The following is a 22,401-nucleotide window of genomic DNA, read 5'->3' on the forward strand; positions in this document are numbered from 1 at the left end:
GTATACTCCACATATATTTACATATACAGAACATACTGTATAATGTATACTAGGGGGCAACTGATTATCTGATCCAATATTCAGCATTTTTCTGATCATCGTAATCAGTGTTTCTTATTCAAGACAATAAATTAAAAATGTGCTGCACTTTGGTTCTGATTCAGCAGGAAATCTGCAAGATAATGAGAAGCTAAAATTAGTACATTAGTGTAGTGAGTAAAAAGTATATTTGCTGCCATAATGTAGTGGAGTGGAATTATAAAGTGGCAGAAAATGGAAATACTAAAGTACTAGTACCTCAAAATTGTACTCCAGTAAATGGACTTAGTTACACATCATCAATGCTATTTTGGCTCTCATGCAGCAATCAATCTGTAAAGTATCTGGTAACTCAAGTTATTGAATAAGTATAATGGAGTAAAAAGTACAAGTGGTGTAGGCCCGACACAGATACAGGAACTTCATTTAAGTAAAATTAAACAAATGGCAACAATAGACAAATAAAAAGTATTATAAACTGCAACTTACACTAGCTCAAGTCACAAGTGACTAAGCTACATGATCAGACTGTGACCTGGACCATGCCCATTGATGCTGTAGGAGTGCCCTCTTGTGGAAAAGAGTGAATCAGACTATTAGCACACTGGCCTTTCTTCATGAGTGGCAAGAGAACAAGATAACAAACGTCTTTTTTATCAACTGTATTTTAATTGAGACCATTTCACATTGTATCAAACAAATGAAAAATAATGGAAAACTTCATAGACAAAAATTTAACTCGTGTTCATCACACCTTCTTTTAAATAAATGCCATAGCTTTGCATTTTGAAAGAGGTGAGGGGTGCGTTTATTACAAACATCCAACCATTAACAGATGGAACCCTTCAGTATGAAGTAAGAAAGAAGCACGTTGAAAATAGGTTGGCTTTACAGACAATCAAAAAGAGAAACTTTCTTACAAATCATTCCAACCCTTCCTTAAAAAAAAACAAATGCTGGCGTTTACACAATGAAAATGAGGAACGACTCACACTAAGTCAAACTACACAGTACATTCATTGACAAAAACCAAAGCTCTTAAGAGATTAACTGGTGAACTGGAATGCTGGGTGGCACAACTGTCTCAGGGCCGACAAGATGGACGTGACTGAGGCGAGGCATTACACCTGTACACACCCACTCAATGTTTTTGAAAATTACCATAACAAGGGGGAGGGACACTAAAATGTATGATTGTTTAAAAAATCCAACACAAAAATGACCATGTTGGCCATGTTGAAGTCCAACATATGAAACGGTCCTACAACCGTTCATCTTCAGCTCCCTTTACACCTGACAGACTCTTCTCTACTTTCTGTCAGTGGACCTGGAGCGGCTGTGGGGAAGGAAAAAAAACAACCAAAAGTTAAAGCGAGCAGGAATTATTGACCAAGCTGCCACTGCAACATTCTCAGCACCACACAAACAAGAACTAGACCAAAGACGCCTCAATCTATATGCTGCTTAGCCATGTCGAAGTGTTATTCTCAGTAGTGCATTTTCAGATTAGACTGTCAACTATCTGTTGGGACACAAGATTTTGAAATGGCTTGGAATATATCAGTACCTCCTTGATCGTGAGAAGGACCTCGAAGGTTTATGGTTCCTGTCCCGGGAGAGGGACCTCTCCCTCCTCCTGTCTCTGGAGAAAGACCTGCAAAAGCCAAACCATCCCATTAAGTAAACAAATAGCAAAAGACTGTTCTGTTAAGTACATGATTACTAGGGTTGGGCTTATGGTTGAATCTGAGACTTAGCAGGGAAGAATACACAAATTTTTTAAGCTCCAATGGTAATCCATCTCTAATTGAACCTTTTACTTTTCATTCTACAACATCAAAGCAGAATCATTCATTCATTTCCAAGCTTCTCATTTATAGCTGGCACAAACAATTGTTTTTGATGGTTAAAATGAGGAGGATCACTGGCAGCATATAATACCAGCTGTAGCCCATTAAAATTAATTCCTTAACAGTAACAACACTCTGCGGCCGACTCTTCTCCAGAAAAATTAGCTGATTGCTGCATTTCAAGTGCTGAAGATTCCCCTAATTACACTTTTTATGCATAGCAAATACATTTTGAGCTCATCCACTTAATGGTTTTGAATCAGTATTTCAGGAGTTTCAGCATGTGTAAAGAGATCTTTACTGAATGTTTGATTTTCAGTAATTTGGAACTTTAATTACTTGCAAATAATGAAAGCTTAAGCTAATCAGGTTGGATTGGGAGTTGAAAGTAAATGACTACACTGTTTCTTGATGAAATCATAACATTATATGCAAGATCTATACTTATTTAATCAGACAAGCTGACATAAAATATATCTACAAGAATAGTTGGATATTCTAAATGCAGGGCATGAACTGAAACAAAAAAACATCCCCGTTTTCAGAAAAAGTCTTAATTGTTTGGGTCACTGCATACTTGACATTAAGAAAGCTGACATACCTGCTTCGACTGCGACTGAAGCTCCTCCTGCGTGGGGATCTGTGCAGGGAAAATACAAAAGCGTTAAGAACAAACACAGATGCACCGATCTGCCGTAGAGATGCAAACTATTCTGATCCTTTTCTTACATGGGCCTCCTTCAACTCAGCCCTTTGTCTATCACAGTAACTATAAAATGGAATAAAAGAATTGGGGTGTTTTTCCTGGAACAAGAATTATGTAAATCACAAAATATAACTTACTGGCAATGGACCAAGTGCATAAAGATAATAGGTGATTGGTAATTCTCTCACCTATTCCACAGTGCTATGGGCATCTTTAACAAATTAAAAACTGGATTATAATTCAAAGTAAGATATTTATATATGAGTTATATAAGTATTTTCATGGTGCCTGAGCATCAAAAAAACAAAAACAAACCAAGGAAGCCAACTAGCGCATTTGCCCCTATCAGAGGACTTAATGCAGCACTGTGGACTGGCCATAGTGTGGAAATCAAATGACACACATAGGCCACCATCTGTATAAAACTGGTCCACCACACAAAAGGGGAGAACATATGATATTGGAAGCTAGAAACAAAAACAAAAAAACCTATATACTGGTCACTGGGAATAAGTTTTGTGAGGTGACCAGGCTAAGATCTTCTAAAACCAACCATACAGCCCAAAAATAAGGAAAAAAATCAAAACAAAAACCCTTTTGATATTTATTGGGGGGTTGAGAAGAGTTTTGATTTGTGTGACTTCATAATTCTGCTCAGAGCCCCCAAGACATACCAGATGAATGTCTATAATGGAAATCTCTGGAAATGTGAAGTTCCAGATTGATTCAAATATTTTTTTTAACAACCCTTTTCAAACCAGCTGTCTCTTCACTTTCAAAACTGTATCAGCAGTGTACTGAATGAAGCAGGAAAACTTACTAGTCTTTTTGGTTTTCAACAAGCTAGATATGACGAAAGGGAGGCAGACTGTCGGCCGGGTAGGTAGAATTGGCTGAATAGGACTGGCCAGATGCTGCAAGGTGATTAGGTGGCAGGCAGATGGGGGCTGGCTGTGGCTTTTTTCCTGCTTTAATTGGTTAGCCGAAGGCTGCTGTTGGTAGGTTGTAGACATTTGGGAACGTAATACGCCGATTGGTCGGGAATGTGACGTGGGCTGCTGCCGTTTGGGTTAAGGTTGAAGGAGGAGGAGGTTGAGAACGGCATGCTGAGGAACCAATGGGTTGGTGCAACCTGACGACTGGCCATGCCTGGGTCATGTGACAGCACCAGCCAAGCTGATTGGGGCACGATGGTCAGCAGTCACATGATGCTGAAAGAGGACTAGTTGATTGACTCAGAGGGTGGTGAGAAGAGGCATGGTGGTGGCTCTGCAACGGGTTTCATTCTTATTAATATAGATGAAAAATAAAATGCATCCTCAAACAAAAGAAAAATGCATCACATTTGGCACTTTCATCCCTCCAATATTTTAAACAGGTTATACTTTTTGCCACACAGGACCTACCAAATATTTCAAAGCCCTATTTTGCCACTTAAAAGCAGTTAAACTGTAGATAATGTGTAAAAGTGCACAAAAATGTACACTTCAAAAGAAAGATTAGTGCCTGAAGAAGTAGTCTTTCAGACAAGAATTTAAGATGCATTTTGCAATAGAAAAGCTTCACTAATTAACCCAGTATAATGTCCTATTCCAAGTCAGTTTTCATAGTTAAGTTATGAATGTTTATCTGCTTGGTTCCCAACATAAAATGGTTAATATTATCAATGAAGATGAAATTGCAAGCCTTAGACATTGCAACAATCACAAATGTATAAATCAGTTGAAAAGATAAAACATTTGAAATGCCTAGTCTGGAGAAACATAAGCAATCATCAGGAAATATACTGTGGGTAAGAGGTTGGAATCATTAAGTCACACTGATGGATTTATGTGCAAGATAAGTCAAATGTACTCTCTGCTGGTTACTGTCAAACAAAAACATGGGTCACCTTCGCCTGGGTGGTGGACTACGACGCCTGTAGTCATCTCGGTCTCTGGGGCGCCTGCCCCATGAAGGAGGAGCGCCACGAGTGCGACTGCGCTTCTCACCATTGGACAGCTCTACTCGCACCCGGCAACCACACAACGTCCTGTAAAACAAGCATACATCGTTGATCATTATAGCTGTGGCAAGCTTAATCATATTTGCAAAATCTTATTTGTTTACAATGCTACCTACCTTCCGTCAAGCTCACGCACTGCATCAGTTGCATCCCTGGGATCTTCAAATTCTACAAAGGCGAAACCTGGAGGGTTCCTGGCAACCCAGACACTGCGGAGAGGACCATAGTATCCAAAAGACCTCTCTAACTCTGTCTTGTTTCCATTGTTGCCCAGATTTCCAACATAGACCTTGCAGTCAAGAGGACAGTCACGATGCATGACTGGATCTGAAAAACAATGAAGAAGAAGAAAGGGAATTGGTTATTAGTGCAGCAGATTCTTATGGGAAAAACTTGAACCAGTAAATTGGGACAAATTAACCAGGCCTGTGGCTTAGTATTTAAAGTTAATGCTCTCATTTCCGTTATATGCGTTGCGCCAAATACCTTTCTACAACACATCAGCCGGAATTACATCAAAAAAATGCATGGAGTGATGTTTCTGCTAACATTATTAAGTTTGCGTTGCATGCAAAGCACACTACACGACACAAGAACCACATCTACAATCACTCCTTGATAATACTGAGAAACGTAAAGATGCCTGGCCTACTTTTGTCTTTGACTCGAAGCCCAACATGATGCTAACTTTAGCTTAACGAGAAATTAGCCTATTCGAGGTAGCTAAGCTAATGCAGTACCCTAAATAAATTGCGAATAGTAACTATATGATTAAATGCACGGCTAGCCATACGCTGTTACCCATATCCCGCCTTTAAAATGTGTTTTCTCACGTGTGACAACAGATTATGTTCGACGCATGGAAGCTAAAGGTAGCTAATGGCTAGTTAACGATAGCTAAAATGGCTGTCGCTTTTCCGAGGCCTTGTGATGAGGAGCCGCTTTCAGTGAGCAGACACACAAATAAAACAATACAATACAACCGGCGTTGCGATACCGACTGATCGACCACAACATGATGCTCCTAAAAAAAAAATCAGCACGACACATGATTAAGAATTGCGTTCAAACTCTACCGTGATTGTTGAATTCACAGCTTAGACTTTCAGCGATCCTCCCGGTGGTTTGTTCTTCTCGGTCGTCGAAGGAAAATGGCGTGACGGAAAATACGTTTGTCGGTAGGATGACCAGGTTCCTGCTCCGGGGAGGGCGGGGTTACGTAGTTAGTCACAGTTCTCACCACATCTATCTACGCAATTTAAGTGTCTTTTGATCGGTATTACGAAGGCTGCATATAATTTGAAACAGTAAGATGAATTTCAGAATGATTTAGGCGTTTATTGAGATAACTGGCATTAACGAACGCACCTTTTTAACATGGGCTGGTAAAGCTGCGATACCGTCTTTGGCCACAACATGGGAGTCAACGTGGTTCCGGCGCTGTTTCGACATTTTTTGAAGCTAAGGATTCACAGGGGTATTTTTTTCACCACAGTAAACCTTTATTGAATAAAATGATGTACAGTGTACAGTCAATGCAATGTTACGTTTAAACCCAGGTGTCTAGTTTTGGTAGACCAATCACGGCATTAGATGCAAAGATATATATGAAATAACAGGTTAAAACAAGCAGAAATTGCATTAAATCAGAGAAAAGCAAGCAGACAAATTAATAATAAAAAAATAATACAATTAAATCATAAGAATAAGAACGACAATGTAACATTCTTGACATAATACACTAAAAAATAAAATGGATCCACGTTAAAAGACAAATTAAAAAGATGGGTTTAATATGATATACTTACTTTTATTATGACTGAACTTTAATCTGTTGGTGTAGGTGTACTCTTTGTTTTTCTTGAATATGTTATCCTTGAAATCTGTCCATCCTGGCATGAAGAATACAGCTATGTAATGTAGCATCTAAATTTGCATACCACCTTTGTATTTGCTTTGGCTGCAATTACACATTAAATAGTATCAATACAGGCAAACTAATACAGCTTTTAATGATGCAAATTTGATGCTATTGAAAATTCACAACAACAATCCTCACTGGAACAAAGACTTATGAGCTTTACAATGGAAATAAGGATGAAACATGTAGTGTAAGATGATGATACTGATGATCAAGCCAATTCCCTCTTTGGGTTTCAGGCAAATTCAAGACTATTCCTTAGATTTAGATTTATTTAATCCACTACATTGTGGTTTGAAATACAAACATAATACAAAGCCATAATACAATAGTTAACAACCAGAATAGATTCCCAGCACAAGCCAAGTTATTTAAAGAAAGGGCAAAACATTTCTCAAAAATACTCCTAGTTAACATACAATCTTTGGTTTATCGGTCTGCATTAACAGTAAAAGTTTAAACATAGAGGGATGACTGACAAAGTGTTTTGTCAAATATTTATTTCTAATATCGACGATAGTTGTGTTTTTACACTCAAACAAAACATGATATTCTTCCCCCAGGCAATTATGATGACATAAAGTACAAAATATTTTATTCCAGACCTTTGTATCTTCCAGTTATTTTAGTTATTTTAGTTTAGTTATTAGAAACTCTGAGATTGCAAATAGCCTGGGCGTGCCGCCTATTTTCACAAAGTAAGTACCTTTCAAACTCTCACAATATAGATCACATGATGACATACACTGGAGTTCATAATGCCACTTGTGCAAAAACTGATCTTTTAACCTCTGCTCTACTGCAAATTTCAGTCATTTAATATTGTCACATCTCTAAGCCAACCAAGTGTATGAAAATCCATAATCATCTCATGGTACTTTATCTTTCTGTTCACACCTCATTCCCATGAATAATCACAAGTCACATTGTGCAAGGCTGAGTGCACCCCAGAGTTGTGGGTGTGCTAGTTGTAACTCAGGATGAAGGTTCTGATGGGATGAGTAGAGGTCACACAGGTCGTGTGACTATGTGTGTGTCTATTCCTGCTTATCATGTTCGTGGTGTTTTGAAACCTTCCCCATAATGCATTACACTCTTGCAGTCAGATTTTATGCAGATGGTTGCGCAACATGCTCTCCCTTCCTTCTAAAGTCTGCAAAGATGCTTTTGAGGCTCAGTGAGGAGTAGAAGATTGTAATCCCACTGGGCAGTCACTGTGTGTGAATGCCACTGGAATAATGATAGTGAATCATTTATACAGGAATAATGTTATAACAATGTGCCGTTCAGCTGATTGTAACTGGAACTGACACAGAACTGACACAGGGTAAGTAGTGGGACATGGCAGTGTGTCATACGTATTATCTGAAATATTCGTGGCAAATGCAGAAAGGGAAAATCTACTTCCTCAGGCACACTGTTTCGTGACGAGAGATACTCACGAGTGACTGTAGTGTGTATTTTCGCAATCAGGAGCCAGCCAAAGGGAGCATGCGTGCTGAGGATTCAGCTTAATGTTGCGTTCAAAGACCCTGGGAACTGCCTGTTTCAACGCTGTACCCCTGTCCCGGTCCCACACACGGACGGGTGTTCGCATTTGTAGAATTACACAATTACTTTAATCAATTCATGGGGACTAACATCTCTCAAACATAATATGAAACAATGTCCTCCACAACTGAAAAAAAGATGTTAAGATGTAAGCTTAAGCGATGTCTGTCTCTCTAATTTCCTGCTCGAACAAAACAGTGTACGGGCAGGAAATAATAACCGGCAAAACAGCATGTTATGCAAATTGCTGCAGATTGCATACTTCACAGACACTTCCTGCTTAGATCGCGAAGTGGATAAAGTTATTAAAAGACTACTGTCCCTGAACGCAGCTGTGTAAGTCACCGCCCCCTCAGTCTGTTAGTTGCCGCCCACTAAGTTACTCAGCCAGGTGACAGCTGAGCCAGCAGGGACCAACACGGCTGCACTGAACGCACCATAACAGACAACTTAACGATATCCGTCAGCGCTAAATCATAGTGAAACACACACGGGAGTTATATTTACTTTCGCTTTTGTACATGTCCGTAATTTGAAAAGCCTCTCTTCCACTCGTCGTTGCGGAGCAGCCTGCTAGCAGCGCGAGGAGAGGATATCACTGACGATAGCGTGTGACGTCCCCACCACAGAGGGCTTAACGCGACGACTGCTGCATTTCTGAGCAGGTAACGTTAGACAGGCCACCGACAACATGTCAGAGCCGTCCGGAGAGGCGAAGCTGGAGGTGAAACAGGCGAGCAAAGAGGTGAAAGAGAGCGAAAACGTAGCGGAAAAATACTCAGCCATGACCGTGAGCAAGAACAGCGAAATGAACATGGGAGAGCTGTCGTCCGCCTTCAGCGCTGTGCCCACTCACAAACCAGTGAAGAAGGTGAGACTCCACACCAGCCCTGAATAACTGCACACTGTTTTTACTTCTGTCAGTAGCTATTTTACTTTATTCATCTGTGTTTGCTGCTCACTTGGCTGCACGGGGTACCTGAAACACTGGGGTGTACAACATGTTATAGTACTGGCCACACACTATATACTACTGTGAGTGTATATATCCTCCAGTGCTTTGCTAAATGAAGCCAACAGCCTATAATAATGTTCCAACAATGTTGACACATCTAATGGAATGTACAGTTATAAATATTAGAAAACGATAGCTCTATAATAATCCACACAACAAAGGATATAAATTAATCTGGATTGTTTCACTCTGTGATGCAAAATAAAGCCTACACATCACTGCAGGAACAGGCAGATTAATTATGTATATGTATCTATGTTATATATTAGATGTAGACAGATTAGCAGCCTGGACGATAATCAGGGCCGATATTCAACATTTTACAGATTATCGGCATCTGTGTTTTTTGTGTCCGAGCGCGGATAAAAGACACTGATTTAAAAATGCACTACTTAGGCTCTGAGAGGAGGTATAAAGCAGCACAAAATGGAAATATTAGTACCTTTAAAATTGTACTTAAGTATGATGGGGCGACTGTTATTAGAAATCAAGGACTGAGAACGTTAACAAAAGGAGGGTGTTAACTGACACCTTCAAGGAACAAGGAAGGGTTGCACAATAAAATCTAGTAGCTAGAGTGGAAAGTATTTGCACACCTCATTTAAGTTGGTGCTGATAAATGACTACCAGTTAAAGACAAAATGCACAGACACAAGAACAACACCACAAACTACATCCCCCAAAATGATCATACAGCCGAATCAAAGTTCAAAGTTCAAAGTCGACTTTATTGTCAAAACTGCAATATGTACAAGACATACAGAGAATTGAAATTGTGTTTCCCTCTGTCCAGACAGAAATAAGAAATATAAGAATATAAAATAAAATAGAAATATAGATCTAAAAATAAAAATAAAAATAAAATATGTACAGCTAAGAGACATTCGGGAATATAAAGTCCGGAGATATAAATAGTGTGGAATAGGTATGTCAGTATTGGGATTGGATATAAATATAGATATAAATATGGCAGTTTGATATAAATATGACAGTATAAAATGGTGTAAACTGGTCTATGACAATGAAATTGTAAACATTCTTACACAGTGCAAATAGATTTTAAAGTGTTTTTGAGTTGTAAAAGTGGCTGGTGCCATGGGGGGGGGGGGTCAACAATGTCCATAGTTAGTGGGGGCAGCGGGCGGAGAAGGAGAAGGAAGGGGGGGCAGCGCTGGGAGGGAGTTCAGCATCCTGATGGCCTGATGAATGAAACTGTCTCTCAGTCTGCTGGTTCTCGCTCGGAGGCTCCTCATCCTCCTCCCGGAAGGCAGGAGACTCCTCTATAGCGGTTTCTACAAAAACGGAACATCATAACTTTCAGGAACATACTGTATCATTTATTGCAGGACTTTTGTATCAGCCTGCATTGATTTAAGCTCGGTGTACCTAATAAAATGGAAACTGAGTGTATAAATAAAGTCAACTGTGGTCAGGAAACTGTAAAATGCAAAGTCTCAACACTCTCAGCATGTGATTTATATACATAGCCTCATTATAGACCAGTTGTTTCATATCCTCATTCTCTCCTAAGAGGGACCTAATATTACAGCAATCATCGGCGTGCAATGTTAAATAGAACAGTTTGTTGGAAAATAATTGAGGGAAGATTTGGATTGAAATCAGTCGTACTCACTCAATAGATGTGTGCTTTTGGGAAACTTTATAATAATACTTCACGTTATTTAATGTGATGCCAGTAAGATGAGAATATTCATTAATTATTTGAATATGAATTAATTAATGTTCAAGTTTTTACGACACAGCAAGAAAAGTCCACATCCACCACGTCGGGTCAAAGTTAGCCCCAGCCCATTTTGGAGGCAGACCAGAGGACTGTTTGCTGTGTCCATGTGGTTTATGCACTCAGTGATTTGGGGTCAAAGCCCAGTGGAGGACATTTGTTTTGACACAGAAATGATTAGCTTATGTTAAGGTGTTATGTTACAGATGTTTTGTTTAATGTTTATGTCCTGTAGTTAATATTTAGGCATTGATGGTTGTCGTATACAGTAACGATTAAAAAGAATCCCCTGTAAATTTAACCTGCTCCTTTATTAACCAGAACGCACACGTTGTTGCTGACAACAGTCATGACAACACTGATAACATATACAGCTGCGATTAAGGTGGCTTGTAGACGCTCATCACTACAATGGTTAAGAAAAGTTGCATGGAAATGAAGTTCAAGAAGGATGGTTGAATATGGAGTCTTGTGTGGTTGTTGTTCCAGCCACTCAACCATTCTCCTTTTAATCATATCCCAGTAATCTCTTTGAAAGGCATTAAAAAACTAAACAGTGCCAGCGATTACATGACAAATACTGCCGTAAAGGAAACGTAAACAAATAAATAATATTCTGGAAAGTAGCACACAGAAAATCCTCTAAGTCCTCTTTAATACATTATGATAAACAGGTGCACATTCAGTGTAGGGGAAAGTCAACGTCGCCATCATCACTTCGACACTAGTACTTTGTTACTGAAATTTCTTGTTGTGTGTGCTGTGATTTAAATGAGGAAAAACATTTACCATCACATTAATTCCTATGAACAATTGTTTACCAAATGTGTTAGTAAATTGAATTAAAATGTATTATTGGGTCACTGAAATTATATTCTGGTCCTCCTAAATGGAAAAAGTTAGGTGCACCAGTGCAAAAAGCGTAAGAGGTTAGCCTGGAGCCCTTCATTGTATTGCAGTGAATAAAAACAATCTTTAAAATGGCTCTTTAATAATCAAATCTGAGGGAATTAAAGTTGGTCAGTATCAGCCGGGCTTTGGGACCCTGCAGCCCACCTCGTTCTGTCCTGTCCAAGGGGGGAAAAAATGTGATGTCTTGTCCCCTTAATCTCAAGAAAACTACTTCACATTGTTCCTTGTTGCCGTGCTATTTTCACTGGTATGTGGAGGTTTTTCAGTACAAGGCCTAAACTTGAAACTAGAGACTGACCAGAATGAAGAATCTGACTCTCATTTAAGATGAAGAGAATAAAGCTGAGAGATATTCAAGACAGGAATGGTATCATACTCACACTGTTCGTCTGTTTTATTCCCCAATGCTCAGGTTCTTTATATCTCAGAGTTAAAATAGGAAAATATCTCACCTGGTCTGGCAAAGAAAACATTCTCTGGAAATGCTGAGGTGTAGAGATCTGCCGGACAACTTCTGCGTACCTAATAAACTAACATTTCAGCACCTGGAGAATTTTTTCTCACCATCTCATAAAAATCCTTGTCAACAAAAACATTTAGTTACTGCTGTGTTATAAAGAAAAAAAGTTAGCTGACCAGGCACAAAGCTATGTACACACAACAAAAACACCAGCTCCTTCCTCTTACACACAACTCCAACTGAGTATGCACAAACTACTCATTTGAATTTAGAAAAATTTGCAATGAGCAGGAGATTAAACTGCAAATTACTGTCATACCACAACATTGTTCAACATTACAATATTATAATGCATTTCACAGGTTATTATCATTTTCAATAGCAAATGAAATAAAACTAGTTTTACATACAACAGTGGAAGTGCTGTGGTCTGTTAATACTGCTAATTATCTGATTTCAGGTGGGAGAGTTGTGTGCTTTTGTTTGTGATTTTATCCGTTTGGAAGTTTTAGAATAGCAACAGGGGAGTGTTAAACTGAATCCCAAGAAACATTTTGGCTTTGGCAGCTTAATTCTGGGACATCTGTTTTGATGGCGCAACGTGTTTTGGTCTGCTGCCAGAAATCTATTTTTGTCAATACGACAAAACAAGCTTTAAAGTTTGAGTAGGATTATCATGTTGCCAAAGTGTTTTTAGCAAAGATCTTCATTTAGCTCCATCCAAATCTGGTCAAAGCCAAGGCAATATAAACAAGACCTCGAACAAGAATGTAGTGTATAATATAAAACCCAACTCCCTGCCCAGCCACTGCTGAACTATAATATGAGCTTTTACAATTGCAATGAAAGCCTTAAATGTGCAGTGGTAACATGGCCTTTTCTTTTTATAACAGCAAATCCAGTTCGTGGAGGACAAGCAGGAGTTCAGCAGGTTCCCCACGAAGGCAGGCCGTCGCTCCCTGTCCCGCTCCATCTCTCAGTCATCCACAGACAGCTACAGCTCCGGTAAGAGGGAAAGACAGCCATATTCACTACTCAAAATAGATCAGTGTGTTTACTTTAAATGTTGTGCTCTCACAGTTTTTATTTAAACTCTAGAGAGCAAGCCTTTAAGCACATTGAACACCGCTGGGACGCCTGTTCAAATGCTTTACTCCTCAGTGGCTTAAATTTGGTGAGTTCTTTGATGACTTTGTTTCCTGTGCAGCTGCATCCTACACGGATAGCTCTGACGATGAGACCTCACCACGGGACAAAACTCAGGTCAACACCAAAGGCAGCAGCGACTTCTGTGTCAAGAACATCAAACAGGCTGAATTTGGCAGACGTGAGATCGAGATTGCAGAACAAGGTGAGACACAAAGTCTCTTCACTACTGTCTAATTCACATCTAAATCCAGCATTATTCTGTTTTCTGGTATATAAAATGTTTGATGTTATTTAATTTTACTTATTTGCTGCTCAGAGTGGCAAAATTTGAGTTACGTCTGTGTTGCTGTCTTTCTCACTCTCCTGTTTTTATGTTCTCTTGTTTTCAGACATGTCAGCACTCATCTCACTCAGGAAGAGAGCGCAGAGTGAGAAACCATTGGCAGGTGCCAAAATTGTGGGCTGCACTCACATCACTGCCCAGACTGCAGTAAGACATTTCTCTCTGACATTGAGCTCCAACGGTCCAAGCAAATGCTACAGTTTGATAGTGCCTGTTACTCAGGATTAGGTCAATTTTAGTCACAGTTTCTGAACCACACACTGTCCATAAAACACCAACTCTCATTTTAGAGTCTTAAATGATTAAAGTGTGAAGGGGGACTTGTCTGTAGTCCCATAAAATACACCACTGGCTGTGTTTCAAGGACAACTCATCAGCCATCAACAACCAGCCGATCCAACAGAGTGTCCGTCTGTTTGTGTGCAGTGAATAGCTCTATCATGACTATTTTCTCGTCCACTTCTTCCCTACCTGTGTGTGCCCAGGTGCTGATCGAGACTCTGGTGGCTCTCGGGGCTCAGTGCCGCTGGACTGCATGTAACATATACTCGACACAGAATGAAGTGGCTGCAGCTCTGTCAGAGAACGGTAAGCAGAAGAGAAGGCGAAGAACATTTAGTTTTACAATGAACACTGTTTCTGCTCCTATCTAACACTGAGGAATAGAAATCATACATGAGCAGAGTTGTGCTTTGCCATGTTAGCGCCTCATGTCTCCTAGAACCAGGGATACTGTTTGGAAATGTTTAATAAACTCTTGAAAAATCAGCCCTGCAGCGATAATGGGAACATATAAGATTTGCCATTCAGTGAGGGAACAGCTCTACTTGAGCCTTTTATCTGTGGTTGCTATGTGATGCTTTAAGTATGTACTAAACTTCAGCAGCAGACCTTTCATGATGTGACAAGCTTGGGGGGTCACCACAGATTTAGGAGTCACTCAGTGGAGATCATGCATGTTTTGGGTGCTTGAGTTTGTGTCTACTGTTCAGTGAGTTATTGTTGTGCAACTACTTCACGCTGAGCTGTTTTATCTACAAAAAAACTAATGTTACTGAATGAAATTCACATTATCTCTTTGGAGGTGCACTAAATGACATGTTGACAAATATGTAATTAGAATTATTACAGAATTTTGAGCTCGACGGGTCAGTTTTTCTGAATAATTCCCAAGATGGTAGACAAACATGGGGTTGTTGATAGACAGTTCTTGAGGATGTGTCCCATCTGTTTTGTTTCAGGTGTGTCTGTGTTTGCCTGGAAAGGGGAGTCTGAGGATGATTTCTGGTGGTGTATTGACCACTGTATCAACACTGAGGGTTGGCAGCCTAACATGGTACGTGAAAACAATTGATTTTCTAGTTTTTTGAGGGAACAGTGTTTTTTTTTTTGAGGGGACAGTTTGTGTAGCAATCTACAGCACTGTGATATGTGAATGATATAGACAAACACATTTGTACATCAATTTTTGTCTCACACTGAATAAATTTGCCTGTGTGCCTCTTGAACGTACTACAAGGAACTTTAAACTGGTTATAAAACAATAATGCCTCTATATGACGTACATAAGCAAATGAGACCATTGTCATTTTTAATGCCAGCTGTGATTATAAAAGAAAAATAGTAATAAAAATTTGCTGCATCTTTCTTTCACTTGCTTCCAAAGTAAATGCATGTGCTAGCCAGATCAAGATCTTACCGCTTTTGTCCACAGGGGTCACTAGAATCAACAAAAAAATGAAAGCTGCTAGCTGCTTTAACTAACATTCATGATCATAAAATGAAATCATATTTTTTATCCATTAGATCCTTGATGATGGAGGAGACTTGACACACTGGATGTACAAGAAATACCCCAATGTATTCAAGAAGATCAGGGGCATTGTAGAGGAGAGTGTCACTGGAGTTCACAGGTAATTTACTGCCTAATAATAGATGTATACACTAGCTATAAAATATTCAGTTACACAACCAGAGCAACACGCACCAACATGAAGTGAAATGTTTCCACCTTCCTGTTTTCCTCTTTCTAGGTTGTATCAGCTGTCTAAAGCTGGAAAGCTGTGTGTGCCTGCTATGAATGTAAATGACTCTGTGACAAAGCAGAAGTTTGACAACCTGTACTGCTGCAGAGAGTCAATCCTGGACGGGTGAGTGGGCTTAGGTTTGAGGTATTTTGTTGTTGGAAGGCTTTGTAATAACAAAGTCAAATGGATGATGAAACACTTCAGTTTGTTTATTGGACAGCTAAGCTTTGAAAGAAATGTAACATCCAACAACTGCCCTTTGCTTGTGCCGTGAAACTAATCTGTCACACATGCCTAACAGCAGAACATTGTCTATTGTAACGCTGGAGTGACGTAAAGGTCAGGAAACATTGCTACCGTCACAGGACTATCGCTCCATAGAGATCAGATTCACATGTCACCTCAACGGCTTTTTAAAAAGCTGTTGCCCTTGTAATACTCCTACTGTGCACACTGAAAACTCTGCTTAACACGGCACAAAACAGCCTGAGAACATGACGGTTGTATTTATTACCCACCTGTTAATTATCACCATGGCAGTGTACAAATAGTCTTGTACTCTTTAACAACATGTAGCTGTTGAGTCAGTGCTTTCTGACCTCACCACTAACTCACCGTAATTAACTGCTGTTCCTTCTGATTAAATATCTGTAAAGTACACTGATGTCTTGTAGCAGGTGTTCCATTATGAATAATGACACCAATGATTTATTGTACTGGGACATTTAAGGAAACTGATGATCTGTTTGTGAAATAACAGAATGTTATTATTATTTTGCAGACGTGTCATATTATCCCCACCTATAGAAAGTTATACCGTCACAGAAAACACATGACTTGATGACTTGCCCTTAAGGACAGCTCAGTAAATGTTTTTTTTGTAGTGGGAAAGCTTTTAGTACAAACAGTACCAGATTTTGGAGTCACACAGACACAGACTGGCAGTCTGTCACCGCCACAGAAGGTGCTAATTTTTTTGTCTCAAACATCTCTAGCTTGAAGAGAACCACAGATGTCATGTTCGGAGGCAAACAGGTGGTCGTATGTGGGTACGGTGAGGTGAGATACTTCTTTTAATGTTAACATGCCACACTAATCTTGATCATAAAGCTAGGGACGCATACATGATGACATATTGTAATGCTCAAAGACAGACAACAAAGGCCAAGGACTCATAACACACATAGCTGTCATCACATTGAATATATCAGTGTCAGGCTGTTGAGTCTAGATGATGTTAAAGGATCAAGGTTTGCATGGCATTGGGATTAGTAGGGTTGTCATGGTCAATACATTGAGCCTTGATGGGCTTGTGTTTTGATACTGACGAAAGTAATTTCTTTATTAAGGTCACAAAATAATTATTTTGTCTTTTCAGGTTGGTAAAGGATGTTGTGCTGCTCTGAAAGCTCTGGGAGCCATCGTCTATGTAACAGAGATTGATCCCATCTGTGGCCTGCAGGCCTGGTGAGGAAAACATACTAGGCTGATCTCTCAGTATATGAATAGACAGCAGTATGGATAACAGCATAGCAAGTTTTGTCAATTATTTAACAAGCGCACTGTGAGATGACTAAACTCAAACTCACTACATAAACCCAACAGGGAGTCTGGCCCTTCAGCTGAATTTAGCTGCTTGTCAATAAATAATTGATACTCTCCAGTTTGTCCTCACTGAGGCTGAATGCTGAACCTCTTTTTTTTCTCTCTTGTGTGTTACAAACAGCATGGACGGATTCAGGGTGGTCAAGTTGAATGAGGTCATTCGCCAGGTTGATGTCATCATCACATGCACTGGTAACTCCCCTTGAAATCATGCTGATTGGGATGCACTAATGTGAGATTAAATTTTTAATCTGTGATTGATGTGAATGTGTTTTTTCTGCAGGGAACAAAAATGTGGTGACCAGAGACCAGCTGGACCGGATGAAAAACGGCTCTATTGTCTGTAACATGGGCCACTCCAACACTGAGATTGATGTGGTAAGAAGTGGACGAGGTGCTGTATATCCTACAGACTGAGTTAATATGTACTTAAGATGCTTACATTTTTAACCGGTGTGTATGAGTGCATTGTGCCGAACCCTCGTCGAGAACATGAGGGGGACTGTTTATTGTCGTCTCTTGCAGGCAAGTCTTCGGACCCCCGAGCTGACCTGGGAGAGAGTGCGCTCTCAGGTGGATCACGTCATTTGGCCTGATGGCAAGAGGGTCATCCTTCTGGCTGAGGTAATGCGATGTGAACTTCTTTATTAATCTGTTTGTCTCATTTGTGGAAAACCAATAATATTCTTTTACTTGCTATCAGTTTAAAGCAAGTGAACAACAAATAGAGCAAATAACATATGTCATAAATAGAACTACTGTTGTATGCAGCATACAAACATTATTTAGATGGTGTGTAAAAAGAAAACAATTGAATTTGTAGAAAACATTCTTAATATAAACAAAGGACCCACCTATAACTACCCACTGCAAACTGATGAATTTTCTGACAATAACCAGTCTCAATTTTTGTCATGTAAAGAACACAATCGCACATTTAATTACAAGGTTTTATTATGTTGGAACAGCAAAACTTAAACTTGCTTTTTTAACTTTTCATTCTTGCTAACATGTTGCTTTCCTCTATAGGGACGTCTCCTTAATCTCAGCTGCTCCACCGTTCCTACTTTCGTCTTGTCCATCACAGCCACCACTCAGGTAACATGTTGATTCTTTCCAAACAGCCGGCAATAAACTTTACAGCAGCTAAAGACAAACAGTAGTTATTGGTTTCACCATGTGCTTATTTACATGTATTGGACTTCATTAAATCCATCATGTGCATCCTGTTTCAACAGTATTATTGATCCATGTTTGTGTTCAGGCCCTGGCCCTTATAGAGTTGTACAACGCTCCTGAGGGACGATACAAGCAGGATGTTTACTTGCTTCCCAAGAAGATGGGTGAGGATATTTAGATACTTAACCTTGACCTGTAGTAGTTACGTGTTCACAGTAACATTACTCATGCCCTCTGGTGATTGTGTGCTGTAACTGACTGTGTTAGTGAAAATCTACCCGTTAGATATAAGTTGATTTCCTGTGTTGAGTCTTGTGCATTCGTCTGTATCTCTGTCTTATTAAATCATATTGGTGTGTTTCAGATGAATATGTCGCCAGTCTGCATCTGGCCACTTTTGAGGCCCACCTGACAGAGCTGACTGATGAGCAGGCAAAATATCTTGGCCTGAATAAGAACGGTCCCTTTAAACCCAACTACTACAGGTACACAGTTTGACTACAGAATAGTAGTGAAACTATAACCTAATAATTCATGAGTAATGTGATTTATTGTGATTAGATAATTGTTTTGACTATGAAATATCAAAATTAATTAATGAGTCAAATTGCTAATTTTGTCTCACTTACGATTTGTATTTTCCCAGTAAGCATTCTCTATCTAAACTTGTTGTTGGTATTCACAGGTATTAGTCTGCGGGGGAACCACATCTCTGACCATCTAAACCCAACATCATCCACCCCTCAGACAAAACAAACATTTATGTATATTGTATTTTATACTCTTCACAGGATGCACAGCTTATATTTAGTTGTATTCTGTAAACAGCAAGCTTTCTCTTTTCTTGCTGCGTCCTACAGAACTGCACAGGGCACCCAGCTGGCTATGATAAGTCACTGTAACCACAGCACTTACAGTATATCAATTTTATCTATTCCTTCCTTGGTTATTTTGGAGTTCTGATAGATATTGAATAATGTATCAATTTATTGTGCCAAAAGAGTGTGACGAGGAAAGGTTATAGTTGTTGTGAAATGTTAATGGTTAGTTGTGAAATCAGTTAAACCTGCACTAAGCGATACTTTTAAAGTACAAATGTAAAATTCCTCCATATAATGTTAAAGGGTCACTTGAAATTCCAATCCTACGAAACTCTGAAGCTCACTGAGCTTTGTAAACATTGTTAGCTCTACTCTGACCTCCGGTATTAGACAAGTCTCACCTTACACAAAGTGACAAAGCTCATGTTAACTCCTGGCTGGTGATGAAAGTCATGCTCCAGATGTGTTTCTCAGGAGAGGGTGGACCAAATCAGAGCTAAAAGGCCATACATTTATCAGCAGGCCAAGAATTTGACTACCATTAAGATGTTGCTGTGTGTCTTCTGAATGTTTAAGTCGGCAATTGTTTGCTTCCCAATGAGCCATAACAACTCGATAATCTGATTATCAATCAGGGCTGTGTTTCTGTGAGTTTTTTTTGCCCCCACTGGTCAAAAATCGCTTGATGCAGCTTTAAAGTTTGTTTTCTGCTTTGATGTGGCAGTACTCACTTAACTTCATACATTCCATCCATGAGATAAAGAAGAAATGTTCTCTGTAATACCATCCACATTACTGCTAACCTTCAGCAGATCTGGGTAAAAAAGGAACTTTTTTGACCTTAGCAAACATAGGAAGGGAGCTTTGCCTTCATTTTCCCGGAAAGATGTGTTCATTTATGGGGTTTTGGTGTTTGTAAAGAATAGCACCTCAGGTTGTTCAAATATCTCAAATTATGTGTAAATATATTTTTTACCAGATCAACACTCTTTGACGTTAGTATCTATAAACTCAGCGTCAAACTCACTTATTTACAGTAGAACTGTAAAATAGCTTTAGAGATTTTGATACTATGATCAAAATCATTGCAAGTCATCTGCAGCTATGTTTATTCTGTGTAAAGCTAACTCAAGTCACAGAACAGTGTTACACACAGTATGTTTTTCTGTATATGCAACAGCCTCTGATCAGCTGGTCTCAGTGTGGTATTTGCAGAAGTTGTTAGATTTGTCACAAGACTCTGATCTTGTGTTGACTAGACGATGTCTGTTTTTACATTTAACGAGTTAACAAACGCAAAGTAAACTTAGACATCCAAATACTCTGGGCCTAAACATGAATAAGCTTTCTCTGTCAGCACATTTATCTAAACAGTTGTGTTAGCGTTACCTTCTGTGTTCTTTTGTAGCATTGCACCATCATTATAGCTATTCTGATAACAGTCTTTTGTCTGGTTACCTGACGGTTTTCATTCTTCAAAAGGCTTACGCACTGTTTCGTTAGGCTTGTTAAGTGCACAAACGTATTATGACACTTTTGCTCCTCTTTATTTACTTGTAATATTTTTAAAATAGTGGCCACAGTGGATGACTTGGTTGAGTGATTCTTTTTTTAATTCAAAGTAGTGCGCAGGTTGTCGTCGTCTCTTGCTGAATTTAAAGCTCTTCAACACATCACAACATGCTGTATTTCACGCTGGTAATCTGTGGGCTGATTTTACTCCAAACAGTTGACAGTATTACTGTTCTTGCCAAGCGTTTGCCACCTTGTGAGGTGTTACATTTGTTTGTTTTTTTACTCAGTATCCTCATATTTTAAATCACCCTGCACAAAATTTAAACTTCATCTGCAGAGTTACAGCTAATACCTGTATATATTTTTTTTCTCTCCATTTTTAATTGATTGATTTTTGTCACTGCTGTTTAACTGTACAGTAGCTTACATAATGCTACTATGAAGTGCTTTTATCTTTGCACTATCAGCTTTAAGGACTTTCAGTGAGGACATCATTGTCAGCAAGATGAGTGCTGTAACCATGGTTACTGGGCAGTTGACAGTGCCTTGTGACTCACTTAGTAATTTATATTCATGTACATCTGTGTGTTTCTCCAAGTATGGCAATGCCCAACATGGTTGTTTTTCTGCAGTATGCAGTGAGAGCTATGCAGCAACACATCCACAGTTTTCCTCTGTCAAAAGTATTTTAATGATTACACATCAATTAAAGAAATCCACATTACTGTAAGATGACTAACAATTTTAGACATTAGAAGTAAATTTTGTTGTACTGGCAGTATGTACTTTTCACTTTGATTTCAATGTATATGTCCCATCCTAGTTTTATTTCTTGTAACAATCACACACAGTGGTATTTTCACAATAGCACTAGAAAAATTCCCTTTTATTATCAATTCCTTTTGTTTTACAACCAATCACAGTAATTTTAACCTAGTATTAACTCAACTACAGAGACAAATGAATGTCTTATCACTGGAGCAAACAGCTTGCCTCTTGTCAAACTGAATTGAATAAGCATACCACTGTGATTTTGTTGTACAGTTGTACACTGTTGCTGGTTTGAAGTTGAGATGTGGAGATGAAGATCTGTAGATGATATAGTAGTTATAAAGTAGGCCTATATTTTCAACACTCTTAACTGTAGTTTAGTTTGAAGAACACGATTTCAGCAGTGTACACCCTTGTTAACTTGCTGTGCACAGTTCCCTTTAATAAACTGCTGTTTGACTTAAAAAGTGGCTCAGATGCATCATTTTACAGACATGATTAGGCCAAATTCATTGCATATATAACTTACATGTTTACATTTGTGGCAATGACACACTGTAATTTTGTTTGAGGATTTTGGATATAATTTTATCACCATGAATGCAATAAATAGGTACCGCACTTGGAGCATTAGAAATAGAGAATGTTTCCATTTTGGAGAAATCCCACCATCACATTAATGAAAACATAAAACCAGAGGGGAAAAAGGATAAATGAATAAGGAGAAAGAAGTAGAAACTGTTTGTCCAACTAAAACTAAAAGCAAACAGTGAGTATGATTGATATATATG

At 39.0% G+C, this 22,401-nt stretch overlaps 2 protein-coding genes across 2 annotated transcripts; one reads left to right on the forward strand and one right to left on the reverse strand.

Annotated features, from left to right (window-relative positions):
- Positions 1–686: 686 nt before the first annotated feature.
- srsf3b (serine and arginine rich splicing factor 3b) lies at positions 687–5,756 on the reverse strand. The gene is made up of 6 exons (XM_073468769.1): positions 5,677–5,756; positions 4,717–4,927; positions 4,487–4,627; positions 2,491–2,529; positions 1,607–1,693; positions 687–1,375 (listed from the first exon to the last, which is right to left on the reverse strand). The coding sequence occupies exons 2-6, from the start codon at positions 4,917–4,919 to the stop codon at positions 1,348–1,350; spliced, it is 498 nt and encodes a 165-aa protein (XP_073324870.1). The 5' UTR covers positions 4,920–4,927; positions 5,677–5,756; the 3' UTR covers positions 687–1,347.
- Positions 5,757–8,461: 2,705 nt separating this feature from the next.
- LOC140997797 (S-adenosylhomocysteine hydrolase-like protein 1) lies at positions 8,462–22,077 on the forward strand. Its single transcript, XM_073467831.1, has 17 exons — positions 8,462–8,943; positions 13,094–13,205; positions 13,408–13,551; positions 13,739–13,839; positions 14,178–14,280; positions 14,934–15,028; positions 15,499–15,605; positions 15,726–15,842; positions 16,715–16,778; positions 17,098–17,186; positions 17,446–17,516; positions 17,608–17,702; positions 17,850–17,948; positions 18,354–18,422; positions 18,589–18,667; positions 18,868–18,988; positions 19,189–22,077. The coding sequence occupies exons 1-17, from the start codon at positions 8,764–8,766 to the stop codon at positions 19,193–19,195; spliced, it is 1,653 nt and encodes a 550-aa protein (XP_073323932.1). The 5' UTR covers positions 8,462–8,763; the 3' UTR covers positions 19,196–22,077.
- The last annotated feature ends 324 nt before the right edge of the window (positions 22,078–22,401 follow it).

Source organism: Pagrus major, chromosome 6 (genome assembly GCF_040436345.1).
Source record: "Pagrus major chromosome 6, Pma_NU_1.0".
NCBI lineage: Eukaryota > Metazoa > Chordata > Actinopteri > Spariformes > Sparidae > Pagrus > Pagrus major.